The sequence below is a fragment of the Mustela lutreola genome, chromosome 7 (assembly GCF_030435805.1).
Source record: "Mustela lutreola isolate mMusLut2 chromosome 7, mMusLut2.pri, whole genome shotgun sequence".
NCBI lineage: Eukaryota > Metazoa > Chordata > Mammalia > Carnivora > Mustelidae > Mustela > Mustela lutreola.
The window spans coordinates 104939443-104953210 of record NC_081296.1 but is presented as its reverse complement, the minus strand read 5'-3'; the positions used below and the strand labels follow the sequence as shown (position 1 = coordinate 104953210).

The window sequence follows — 13768 nt, the reverse complement described above, 5'->3', positions numbered from 1 at the left end:
CCGGATGCGGAGCTTGATCCCAGGACCCTGGGACCATGACCTGAGCCGAAGGCAGAGGCTTTAACCCATTGAGCCACCCAGGTGCCCCTTATGAGCTTTATTTCTTAAGCTGTTTAGTAAAAAAGAAAAAGAGAAAGAAAGAAAAAAATAGGTGTTTATTATGTTATTCTCTGTACCTTGTTATATGCCTGCAATGTTAAATAATAATAAAATAAGATCAGTTGACTTTCCTACATTTTGAAAATCAAGTCCTGCCTGTCTTGCAGCTCAATGCTGTAAAACCATAAGTGTTCTATCATTAATTTTGAGGAGAAGCATATTAAGCAGTTTTAGATAGTCAAAAGAACTAAAGCTACACTGTCAGTAGGATATTTAGGTTAAGAGTGTATCCTTAAATTGCCACTGAAGGGCATCCAGCTTGACTTCCTACTGCTTAGCCAGAACTTTTGGGGCAATAATTTACTGATGAACATTGGATTAGAATGTAAAGTTATAATCTGTCAAATACATGTACTAGGTATATAAATTTCAACTTTAAAAAAAAATTATTTGAGAGCAATACAGAGAGAGAGCACAAGCAGGGGCTGGAGGCAGAGGGAGAGGGAGAAGCAGGCTCCTTGCCAAGCAGGGAGCCTGACACGGGGCTCGATCCCAGCACCTTGAGACCATGACCTGAGCCAAAGACAGACACTTAACCGAATGAGTCACTCAGGCTCCCCTAGGTATATAAATTTCTCATTGTTAAGTGATAGTTTCTCAGGTTCTTAATTTTAGCTCTGAAGTCCTTTCATTTTTTTTCTGTGATTAATTTTGACATGGTAAACTAACAGTTTTTATCTGTTAGTACTTTAAGAGTGGAAAAGATGAAGACACATATGCCAGGATCCCCTCTTTTTCCCACATTTCATTTTAAAAAAATGAATTATTTGGGGGAATTTTAGAGTAAATTTTCAGGCAAGATGTTTTCATGGTGAGTGATAGTTAGAGGCTATGTATGTCATTGTGAAAGGCAAAGGTGAAAGCCAGACATTCCTACAATTAAGGTCATCTAGATCAAGGCTTCCCAATCTTGGCAGTATTGAAATTTTGGTCCAAATAATTCTTTGTTGTGGGAGATTGTCCAGTTCATTATGGAATATTTAGCAGTGTCTCTGGACTTTACCTACTAAATGCCAGCACTAGTTACAACCAAAAATGTCTCCAGACATTGCAAAACGTCCTCTAGGGGGCAAAATCTCCCTTGGTTAAGAGCAACTAGTCTAGAGAATTTGGCAACCCTCACACTGCAAAATACTCAAGAGTCCGGAGAAAATATAAAAATCCCTTGAAATTCATGTGGTTGTGAATGCCAGAAAAATCAGGTTAAATAACATAAAATAATATGGCAGAAATCATCAGTGATTACAATAAATTTAGGTATACTTAGTAGTTAAGAGAGAAATTGTCATGTTGAATTAAAAAATTTCATCTATGTGCTAGGCACATATCTGCTAGGCAGATTGCTTATTAGAAGAAAGATCAGTAGGGACACCTGGGTGGCTCAGCTGATTGAGTGTCCAGCTCTTGGTTTTGGATCAGGTCATGATCTCAGGAAGTCTTTTTTTTTTTTTTTTTTTTTTTTTAAAGATTTTATTATTTGACAGAGAGAAATCACAAGTACACTGAGAGGCAGGCAGAGAGAGAGAGAGAGAGAGAGAGAGAGAAGGAAGCAGGCTCCCTGCTGAGCAGAGAGCCCGATGCGGGACTCGATCCCAGGACCCTGAGATCATGACCTGAGTCGAAGGCAGCGGCTTAACCCACTGAGCCACCCAGGCGCCCCTCAGGAAGTCTTTTTTTAAAAAAAAGATTTATTTGTCAGAGAGAGAGAGTACAAGCAGGAGGAGCAGCAGGCAGAGGGAGAAACAGCCTCCCCACTGAGCAAGGACCCAGATGAGGGTTAATCCCCGGACCCTAGGATCATGACCTGAGCCAAAGGCAGATATTTAATCAACTGAGCCACCCAAGTGTCCCAATAAATAAAATCTTAGAAAGGAAAAAAAAGAAAGAAGAAGAAGAAGAAGAAAGATGAGTACTAGTCATTTTAGATAAAATACACTTTAAGGCAAAAATTATTAGCGATAAAGAAGGTCACTTATAAACTTGTTGCATATAATAACAGAGATATGAAGTAGAACAAAAGTGGACATAACTGCAATCAGAAATCAACCAATCCACAGTTGTGGTGATTTTAAGACCCATTTGTTGATAGAAGATAGATCAAGCAGGTAAAACATTAGAAGATTTGAATAACACAATTAAAATACTTGATTGAATATGTATAGGACTCCACAACTCCCATTACAGAATGCTTGTGTTATTCAAGCCCTCAGAAAATATATACAAAAGCTCAGAAAGTTCTAATCCCCAAGTCAAGTTCTCAACAAAATTCAGAAACTGGGCATAGAAAAACCATGTTCTCCTGTCAGTCCATTTAGGGTGAGGATGAGTAACAAAAATATCCCTCCTTCATGTTTGGAAATTAAGGTGGAGTAGTTTACTTTCCCCATACAATATGCTCATGTGAACTTCTATTTTTAGATTAACAGTAGATCCCATGGTGAGTTTTATAAAATACTTAATTGTCCTGTTTGGAACTGGTCAAAGATGTCAATTGTAGCCTTTCATAGCTCTTTTCCAGCTCACAGGATAATGCCTGCCACAGAACAGTAAAGCAATAAAGACAGCACTCTTTAGATGAAGGAATGCCTTTTGTTTCTAGACATATTTAAGGGTTTAGAGTTTACATTCCCATTAAATTTATCTGTAAATATAGCAAAATACATGGCTAATTAAATTTAGCTGTAAATACAGCAAAATACATGGCTATAGATAGCACTAAACTGCCCAATGTAGCTGAATTCACAAATATTAAATACACTAGCTTTTCTTTCAGCTATTAAAATAAAATTTTAAAGAATTAGAAGTTGAGGAGTACCTGGGTGGCTTAATCAGTTAAGTGTCCAACTTTTGATATCAGCTCAGGTCTTGATCTTAGGATCAAGGTTCTGGGTTCTGGCCCCACATGGGGCTCCACACTGGGTATAGTTTGCCTGCTTAAAAAAAAAAATAGAAGTTGGGGCACCTGGATGGCTCAGTCATTAAGCATCTGCCTTCAGCTCAGGTCATGTTCCCAGGGTCCTGGGATTGAGTCCCATGTCAGGCTCCCTTCTCAGCAGGAAGGCTGCTTCTCCTGCTTGTGTTCTTTCTATCGCTGTCTTTCTCTATCAAATAAATACATAAATCTTAAAAAAAAAATTAGAAGTGAAAAAACAAAGTTTCTAGTCTTATTGAGTACTTAGTATGTACAAGGCACAAATCTAGACATGAGGATAAAGTAGGGGTGGTGTATAAGATGTTGGCCCTTAGGAAATTCATGGTTTATTTTACCTGAAATTTCACGTTATAATGCTCATGTCAAGAGGAGGTGTTCTGTTGGGGAATGCCTATATGTAATCATGCAAAAAAAAACCCTGAAGTTGCTTTAAGTGCTGAAGAGGCAACACAAAGAGTTTTGTAGTTTAAACATTTCCTGTTAAATAGTTAACTTTAGTTTGAGCTCAAGAGAGATCCTTAGAAAAACAATATTGCATATTGTTTTTTACACTTTGGATTACACTTTGAACACTTGGGCTGGAGGGGACGCTGAGAAAATAATTGTTGTTTGTAAGAGAAGTAAATTAAGTATAGACATATTTGTAATTGCAGTTAATCAGTATTGTATTTGCTTAGAAGGGAAGTCAAGGGAATGTACTAACTAAATCTCTGTAAGAGAGGGAAGTTTTTATTTTGATCATTCAACATCAAGGACTAGTCTTGCCATTGTGTGTCCCCTACGTGTTGGCTTTATGCCAGATAAAAGGAGCAGGACAAGAAAACTCCCAGAGATGCTCTTAAGAGCAACAGCAGCATTGTTCAGGAAAATAGGAGAGAAGTGCTGCTTTGATGAGCTGAGATAAGCTACAAGTACAGAATGTATAAAATGGAGCATGTGCTGGCTGATAACACAGTGTATCAGCTGATCTATGTCCTTACCCAAAGAAATGTTAGCTTCAATCTGGTTCTTTTTGTGTTCTAAGTGTTGTATCTGATTCTTCCTTGGAAATCCTTATACCCCAAAACCCCCCTGCCCAGGTTCCCTGCAAGCTTCCAGAGGGCAGATTATATATCCTTATTGTAGAACCTTATATTCTTGTTGTACTTCTTATTTACCTCTCTACAAAGGAACAGTTATAGCGGTGTAACTTCAGGTAAGTTATTTAATCTGTGCTTCTTTGCTGTTAAATATAAATGGTATCAGCCTCTTATAGTTGTTGTGAGAATTAGCATTCCTAGTACAGGGAAAGCACTTAGTAAATAATAGTTATTAGTTATTATGATCATTATCTTAATATCATTAGAAGGCATTGCTCTTCTAGTGTTCTGTCTTCCTAAGTACTTAATCTTCATTGGCCCAGAATCCCAAATGTTTAATGTTTTTGCCTGATTTCTTGAGTCTTTATGGTGTGTTTGAGGCAGCTGTTTTCTTTCTTTCTTTCTTTTTTTTAATTATTATTTTAAGTAAGCTCTATGCCTAACATGGGGCTTGAACTCACAACCTCAGGATCAAGAGTTGCCTGCTTTTCCAACTTAGCCAGCCAGGCACCCCCTAAGACAGCTATTTTCTAACTCCGTTTTCTGAACAGTTCCAAGGGAGGTAATTTTTTGTTGTTGTTTTTAGGTTAAGCAGGATTTATTTTCGTTTGTAAGAGAACCCTCTTACAACAGCTTTATTCAATTCTCCTAAAAATGGTGGCATTCTTTTAAACTATTCTTTTAGAAGCAGCCATTATATAAGTAGAATGGTGGATTCAACCTCAAAATGTGGGCTCTGGTTAGCTTTATTATTCTGTATATGATCATGATAAAAGATTAGGATGTTCTTCACATTCCCAAGCAAAATCCAATTTAAAAAGCTTGTTCTTACCAGACCTCTAAAAACAGCCATTTGAGACTAAACCAGCAGAGCATTACATCACCCCAGCAAAGAGTAGGTTTCATTATATGCACCAACAAATGACATGGCTAGCTTCTGCATTCCACTTTTACAGAATTTATTTTATACCTCTTATACCAAACAGCATTTTATTTATTTATTTATTTATTTAAAAGATTTTATTTATTTATTTGACAGACAGAGATCACAAATAGACAGAGAGGCAGGCAGAGAGAGAGAGAGAGGGAAGCAGGCTCCCCGCTGAGCAGAGAGCCTGACACGGGACTCAGTCCCAGGACCCTGAGATCATGACCTGAGCTGAAGGCAGCGGCTTAACCCACTGATCCACCCAGGTGCCCCCAAAGAGCATTTTAAACACTGGCCTATAAACTCCCTAATAAGATAAAGCAAAGACAAAAGTGTTTATTAGAAACAAAATACACCATCACTTAATAGTCTTCAAACATTATTGTACTTCAACTTTCATAATTTTGCCAGCGCATTCATGAAACAATCTGCAGACAACTCATTTTAACAGACAAAGAACACTTTAAGGGACATAACTGTACTAACTGTTTATTAGGTAAGAATTTTACAGATATTATTAGCAGTAATGGTGGAGCTGGAGAGTATCACGTCTTGTCCATTCTACACAGCAAGACCCTCTAATAGTGTGCTGGAACTTATGACCCTTTCAAGGCCGGAGCTCTTGGCTCTGGCGGCCTGCAAATATCAGCCCTCACATCTCCCTGTGCTTGTGGTGTGGTGATCTGCTGGGTGTCAGAGTTTCTTCTGATAGCTTTATGGAGTGGATCAATGAGCATAACCTCAGAGAATTTGTACATGGAATCTTCAGCAACCCAGTAAGAATTCAGGACTCATAAAGCCTCACAGTGGTGTCTAGCTCGCTCATTTGTAACAGATTGAAGGCCTCGGGCAACCTGCGGCCAGTTAATTCCATGATGGGCAGGCTTGCCTTAGGTCTTACCCTTAGGAACTGGGTGTTCTTGGCCACTGCGTTGCACACGAATCCAATATATGACACAACCTTGCTTAGTCTTGTATAAGGGAGGTACTTTTGGATTCACAAATTTTTTTTTCGGATTTCATCTGTTAGTTTTAACTATCTTTAAAAAAACTAATTTAGGAACTCAAGTGTTACAAAGCAGAACTTTCAGTCGTAAGGGCTCTTGCCATATTAACATGCTGCCAAGTTAATTCATTTTTTGCTTTTCCTATCATCTCTCTCTCTCTTTTTTAAGATTATTTATTTATTTGACAGACAGAGATCACAAGTAGGCAGAGAGGCAGGCAGGGGTCGGGGTTGGGGGGGAAGCAGGCTCGACACGGAGCAGAGAGCCTGACATGGGGCTCGATCCCAGGAACCCAGGACCATGACCTGAGCTGGAGGCAGAGGCTTCAACCCACTGAGCCACCCAGGCGCCCCATCCTATCGTCTCATTTAATCGAAGGCTAACCTGATAGGGAAGGCTAAACTGTTGAAAATAAAAACAAACTACAAAAAATAACTTGCTGGCATTTGCAGATACTGCTCTCCATCAATTTTAATTTACAATCAAAACAAAATGCAGGGCACCTGGGTGGCTCAGTGGGTTAAGCCTCTGCCTTCAGCTCAGGTCATGATCTCAGGGTCCTGGGATGGAGTCCCGCATCGGGCTCTCTGCTCAGCAGGGAGTCTGCTTTTCTCCCTCTCTCTGCCTGCCTCTCTGCCTACTTGTGATCTCTCTGTCAAATAAATAAATAAAATCTTTTAAAAAAATGCAAAAATAAATCAAATTCTGTAGTGGATATTTAGGAATGCAACTGACATACATAACTCCTATTTTTATTGTTTTATATTAGAAGAGATTTATTTATTCCCATTGACTGATTTTATAATAAATTCATCTTATAAACCCAAATTAATTCATCAGTTCTAATTGTGGATTTATCTGCTCTAATTGTGGATTTATCTGCTACTTTGGGGAAAAACAAATATTTATAAGTAAATATTTGTGTATTCTTTGGTAAGCATTTATTGACACTGTTATGTGACAGGCATGTAACACGTAACGTACTCTAGGCTAAGGATATATTTGACAGGCTACAAACTAATAGCCTTTGGCTCAACACAAACCTATTGGGTTTCTGTGTAATTGTGCATTTAGAAAAATAAAGACTTTATTGATTTAAGAATACTTTGAAACCACTGTTTTGTAAAGTGTCCTATCTCTTCCAGACAGTTGACTATCACTCTTGGTTTTGCAGAGGTCCAGCTGGAGTAAGAGCCCAAGCCCTGGATAGAGATGGAAATCTGGTAGAGGATTTTGTATTTGATGGAGGAGTTGGAGATATTGGAAATCGCATTCTTCATGTGAGAAATGCACCCTCCCCTGCAGCTACTTCTTCTCTTGCAATTTCTGGAATGATTGCAGATGAAGTGCAACAAAGATTTAAATTGTAAATAATGTAAGGAGCTAGGTATACATTTTAATTTCCATATTTAGCAACAAGAATATACTAATTGCATCCTTTAATTTAAGGAAAATGATTTGAAAATCTCCTTTTTAGGTATCCTAACAACTGAATTGTTAGAATGCTGTAATATAGAAATAATAATTTTTAAAGTCCATCTTCTTTCATTTTGTGAATAAAGAAGCAAGGTACAGTTGTATCTGTCCTGAATCCCTTTGTTATTGACCTGTCCTTACCAACCATGATCTAGAGATTTGACTTTCTAGAATTTCTGGGAATGATGTCACAAAAAATTGATTGTTCCCTTAACTTTTTGGCTTTATGATTTCCAAGCTTTTTATTCTCTGCTAAACAAGAAAATATAGTATATTGTAGGTTGCAAACCTCCTTTTAGTTTTGAAGAGTCATAGGAAAGCTCACATTATTTGGAGCAACACTATTTGTATTTGGGATTTTAAAATTCTTGATTTAAAGAAAATATATGAAATTTCACATTTTTAAGTAGTTTGAATAAGATTCTATCTAGCTATAATATTTGTAAGAAATAACCTTGCAAAAGAAACGTAAAGTCTTTATTATTTCCAGTCTTTTGGGATTACCACTAAATCCAAACAGCAGTACACTATGGTGGTTCTTGCTGACTCTTTATAGTCTTTTGTGGTTGAGAAAAAAGAACTTAGGATTTAGAACTGATAGGTTTTTATGAGAGCAGGTTTAGGATCCTAACACTGATATATAGAACTCTGTAATTTAAAAAATTATTTACCTCTATATCTCTGTTTTTCATTCACCAAGTTTCTCAAACTTTGGCCAAGATCACTAATTATTCATGCCTACTTAGTTTTCAGGGATCCTGTGAACTTTTATGAGGATATTTCTTCATTTGGGGGAAATAACCTAACTTTGAGGCATTCACTTTTGTAAACCGCAAAAGTGCCTTACATTCATGTGTACTTCATGAGTATTTCAAATTATGGCCCAGTGCCAGTACTGTATATTGTATATATGTGTGTGGTATCTGTTGAAATGATTCTTGCAGTTCAGAAAGTTAGAAAATAGAAATATAAATGAATTTATGACTTCTTATTGTTTGGGAAAACTTCTATTACAGAACCATCATGTAGGTGAAACATTTTCATTCATTCCCTCATATATATGCTCTCTCAGGATTAATCTTCTACTCTTCTTTCTTTCCTCTTATTTTTCCAAATCTGTGTGATAGATAAGTAAGGATGTGCATTTTGACTGATAGGAAAAACTTCTGTTTTCTTCCTTTTCACTTCAAGCCTCAGTGATTACATTGTTTGAACTACCTCAACCATTAATTTGAAAGGCTGTATCACCAGCTCATGTTCAAGAAGTAGCACATCCCAGGTATAGACAAGGCAATTATTTGACACTTGGGATGAGCGTTTTGAAAGCATTCAGAAACCACTCACAGAAGAAACCAGCCCTAATGGTTCTTCATAACAACTGATTCCTCCAAGAAATGTGCCACACAGATATTTTTTTGTTCCATTACAAGACTATTAAGAGATGGAAAATTTTATAATTCTCTATTTCATAAACAGTGAGATTGCATATATACTAAGCTGTGAAAGACTGAAGTTACAAAAATAACTATCCTAATTAAAGCAACCCCTATTCCATTTGGGTCTATATTATACCCCCAAAAAATACAAGTGAAAAAATTATTGAAAGTGAATGTGTAGGTTATTATGTTTGTAAAACATTTTATATTTATATTAATTGGGTTTGTTGTGTAATACTGATATGCTATTTAAAAGTTTTGTGTACTTCTAAAAGAAGAAGAATGTAAATTAATATTAAAATATTTTAATGAGCCTTAGTGTTGTGCACATAATTTTTAGTTTCATAAAAACTCTGATTCAGGGGCGCCTGGGTGGCTCAGTGGTTAAGCCGCTGCCTTCGGCTCAGGTCATGATCTCAGGGTCCTGGGATCGAGTCCCGCATCGGGCTCTCTGCTCAGCAGGGAGCCTGCTTCCTCCTCTCTCTCTCTGCCTGCCTCTCTGCCTACTTGTGATTTCTCTCTGTCAAATAAATAAATAAAATCTTTAAAAAAAAAAAAAAAACTCTGATTCAAGTAAATGTTTAGTGTGTGAAACATGAACTATCATAGCTCTAAATAGCAGCCAATCTTAAAAAAAATGAAAAAAAAACTGAAAAAAAAATGAGGTTTATATTTTAAGTAAAAAGTAGAGCACTTCCCCACTTAAGAAAATGGCTTTCCATTTGGTAATGGTGGCAATATGTGGCTGACCTCAGTGTCATCTTCATACCCCAGAGCACCAGGGAACATTGTTTCCGTTCCGTAACAGAATATGTAAAACACACAATGCTTTGCAGGAGGTGGGGGGGGGGCAATAAATCAAATTGGAGTTTCATAAATAATTAGTTTCTCTTAGGAAGACAATCTGGTCTGTTCTCTCTTACGGGGTTGAGTTTCTGGGCATAAGCTTCCCATAAGGGTTATAGGGCAAATGATCTGTCTGAGAGCCTGCTCCAACTTCTTTTCAGCAGGTGGACTGTAACAGGACCAGAGTTAGCTACAACAAACCATGAAAGTGAGTGACAATGACATATATTGTTTCCTGTGGCATTGCTTTGGTTTGCTTCTGACTAGCAACACTTGTAGCTTTAAATAAATTGAGGAAGTAGGAGAGAGAAAATGGGAGAAATGTTGAGTAAGCCCTTCTTAAAAATGCCTTTCAGTGGGAGAATATTAGTGGTACATTATCTCTGCCTTTGAAAATTTGAGATGTGCTTAGATTATTCAAGTTATCTCCCCAAAGCCATTCTAAGTTCTAAAAAGATAAAATTACTATTTATCAAATAATTGATATAGCATATTAATTTTAACTCAGATTTATGATCAAGTATTATATATGTTTAATGCTTCCTTTTTTTTTTTAATTTAAAAAGATTTTATTTATTTGAGAGAGCAGGGGGAGGAGCAATGAGAAAGAGAAAAACAGGCTCCCTGCTGAGCAAAGAGCTCCCTGCTGGTAGAGCTTGATCCCAGGACCCTGGGAATATGAACTGAGCCAGAGACAGATGCTTAACCCACTGAGCTACCCTTGCACCCCCAATACTTATATTTTTTAAAAAAGATTTTATTTTTAAGTAATCTCTACACCAACATGGGACTCAGACTCACAACCTTGAGATCAAGAGTCTCAGTCTCTACTGACAGCCAGCCAGGCACCCCCAATATGTCCATTTCTTTTTTAACACTTTAAGCAAGTGTTTATAATGGGGTTGGAAATTTTTAAAAAAGATTTATTTGACAGAGAGAGAAGGAGAGCATAAGCAAGGGGAGCAACAGGCAATGGAGAGGGAGAAAGTGAAGCAGGCTCCCCCCTCAGCAAGGAGCCCCAAATGGGTCCCAATCCCAGAACCCTGGGATCATGACCTGAGCTAAAAGCAGACACCTAACCGACTGAGCCACCCAGGTATCCCCATGTTCAATACATTTAAGAGACATTTATATTTCCTTTTCTGTGAACTGTTTTTTCATATATTTTATCCATTTTCCTCCTCAAGTTTTGGTCTTACTAATTTGTAGGAACTATTTATTTGAAGTAGGCCCCACATGGAACCCTACACTCAGGTCATGAACTCATGACCTGAGATTGAGACCTGAGCTGAGATCAAGTCAGATGCTTAACTTTCTGAGCGACCCAGGTGCCCCTGTAGGAACCCTTTTAGATATTAAGGAAACCAGCTATTTAGAAATGAGTTGCAAATATTTTTTTCGATTTGTCACCTGCCTCTTGGCTTACCTTGTGATTTTTTTTTCCATTCATTTTTAAAAATAGATTTTCAATCTTCTACATTTTATTTCATAGTAGAAAGGTCTTTTGTATTCTGAAGTTACAAATTATTTTATGGTTTTGATTTTTTACATTTAAGTCTTTGACACTTCTGCAGTTTTTTTTTTTTTTTTTTTTTTTTTTTTGTTAAAGATTTATTTACTTGACAGAGAGAAATCACAAGTAGACAGAGAGGCAGCCAGAGAGAGAGAGAGAGAGAGGGAAGCAGGCTCCCTGCTGAGCAGAGAGCCCGATGCGGGACTCGATCCCAAGACCCTGAGATCATGACCTGAGCCGAAGGCAGCGGCTTAATCCACTGAGCCACCAGGCGCCCCTCCTGCAGTTTATCATAGTGTGGAGTGTGGGGTATGGATCCAACATTTTATTCTGGATGGCCCATTTGTCTCATTGGGATTGTTACGGGTGTCATTCTTGGATTATCCCCCACATGCACATAGATCACATTTCTGTTTGCCTAGCTTAGAGATCACAACTCAGAAGCCTGTAGAGACTAGGCAGGTTACATAAAAGGGTGGAGAGTGCCAGGTAGGGAGTATAGCCAACTGGAAATGGGATGGCATACTTTTCTAAAGAGGGCAGCCACTACCCACTGCCTGCTGATTATTCCTTTGCAGGAATGCAGCAGGGCCCAGTGTTGTGAGATTTTTGTCAAGAGAATGGAAATCCATTTTTATAAAAAAATTTCTTGACTTTAAAATGTTAACAATTTTAAAATTTAAATATAGATCTAGATAAACAGAATGTGTTTTCAGGCCAGATTTGGCTAAGACGTGGTTTCCAATATCCTTGGCCAAGAATGAAACTTCCACTAACAACTTCACCCCATAATACAAGCACAGTCTAGTAGTCTGACAGCCTAGTAGTATACAGCTGGAGTTCCGGAAGAGAAGAGATAGTAAAGACAGTTTGTATAAGCCGAAGTCTTTGCCATCACTGACTGAAAATTGGAGAAATAAAAGCACTTCACTATCTTTTTATCCCAAGTACATGGGAATGTGGACGTGACTTTATTAGAAGAAATTCGTGATTCAGTGAATACTTGGGTTAGAAAAATGAGTTTTCCAGCTCTGTCATTCTGACTTTGCCAAATGACAAACTGATGTGTGTTTTGGGAAAGGACAATTGTTGAGTTACTGATGAGAGGTACAGTTGTTTTTTCACCGTGCTCTTCCTTTTCCCTTCCTTGCTGCTGGTGGCTGATCCCACTGTGTGCTGAGGGCTTTCCACGTCTCACATTCCCTAACTCCTCAAAACAGCACTTGATGAAATAGTTAACTACCTCCTCTATACCCAACAGCCGTGGAGAGCACACGTCAAACATCTAATCCGGCCAAATGCTCCTTTCCCTCCCCATCCTCAACTGCTTCTCCTGACTGCAGTAGTGGGGCTCAGAGTGGCACTGAATCAGGATCGTCTTGGAAAGGTCGAGTGAAGGAAGCGTTTGTGTAAAACGCTTTGGTGGTCTGTCTGGAACAGGTCCCCAGGAAGTCCCCAACACAGTCCGATTCCCAGCGCCTGCCCCCGCGCTTCTGCAACCCAGCGACCCGCCGGCGCCTCTGCCAAGCTCCGCGGCGCGCATGCTCCGTGCGGGGCTTCTCCGGCGACCCAGGATAATGAGCGCCGGGCCCAGGGGGCGGGCCGAGCGGCGACTGCTGGAGCCGGGAGCTGGGCTGCGGCCCCGGGGCGCTGTGCGCGGCTGCTACGGGGGCGGCAGCAGTGGCTAGCGCTCTGCGCGCTAGAGTGCGGCTTGTTCTCCCAACGCGCACGTCCGCCCGGTCCCCAGAGACCTCCGGAGGTGACTCGGGCGGGCCGGGCGGCGTTGCCTGTTGGGAGGGCGGGGTGAGGCAATGAGGAGACAAGCTGCCGCCGCTGCTCTCCGCCAGCCGCGGCCGTAGCGGGAGTTGGGGCAAGGGCGAGGTCAGCCGTACCGCGCGCGGGTTCCGAACCCAGACAAAGGAGAAGGAGCCCCCCCAAGAAGCGGGCCAGCGCCGCCGGGACAGGAGGCCGCCGCCTCGGTCGCAGCTGGGGGGTCACCCGGACTCTCCGGCCGCGGCGCTTCCTTTGCCGACGCTGCGCGAGAGGCCGCCGGGGCCAAGGAAACCGCCCCCGGAGCCTCCGCCCACCCGCCGGCGCCGCCCCCGAGCCGCCTCGGCCGTAGCTGCGGCCCGGGCGGGAGGCGGCGGCGGCGGCGGCCGGCGAGGCGAGGCGGCCCGCGCCCTGCCTGTCAGGCCACCCGCCCGGCCCGGCTCAGTCCGCGGGCCGCCCCTGATGCGAAGGCGCTGCGGCCGGGGCCATGCAGCAGGCGCCGCAGCCGTACGAGTTCTTCAGCGAAGAGAACAGTCCGAAATGGCGGGGACTGCTGGTCTCGGCCCTGCGGAAGGTCAGTGCCGGTGCCCGGGCGGCCGCGGGGGCCGAGGGAGGTGCCGGG

General features: G+C 40.7%; 2 protein-coding genes across 5 annotated transcripts in view; both read left to right on the top strand.

Annotated features, from left to right (window-relative positions):
- Positions 1-7685, top strand: part of L2HGDH (L-2-hydroxyglutarate dehydrogenase) — a 39887-nt gene extending 32202 nt beyond the window's left edge. Inside the window, exon 10 of the mRNA XM_059182042.1 lies at positions 7280-7685. Within this exon, the coding sequence (XP_059038025.1) occupies positions 7280-7475 (196 nt within the window). The 3' untranslated portion in view covers positions 7476-7685. The remainder of the gene's footprint in view (positions 1-7279) is intronic.
- A 5674-nt stretch (positions 7686-13359) lies between these two features.
- Positions 13360-13768, top strand: part of SOS2 (SOS Ras/Rho guanine nucleotide exchange factor 2) — an 83737-nt gene continuing 83328 nt past the window's right edge. For all 4 annotated transcript variants that reach the window (XR_009355663.1, XM_059182037.1, XM_059182036.1 and 1 more), the window contains exon 1: positions 13360-13720. Coding sequence is in view for 3 of the 4 variants with exons in the window: in XM_059182037.1 (XP_059038020.1) it covers positions 13634-13720 (87 nt within the window). In the remaining variant the exon portion in view is untranslated. The remainder of the gene's footprint in view (positions 13721-13768) is intronic.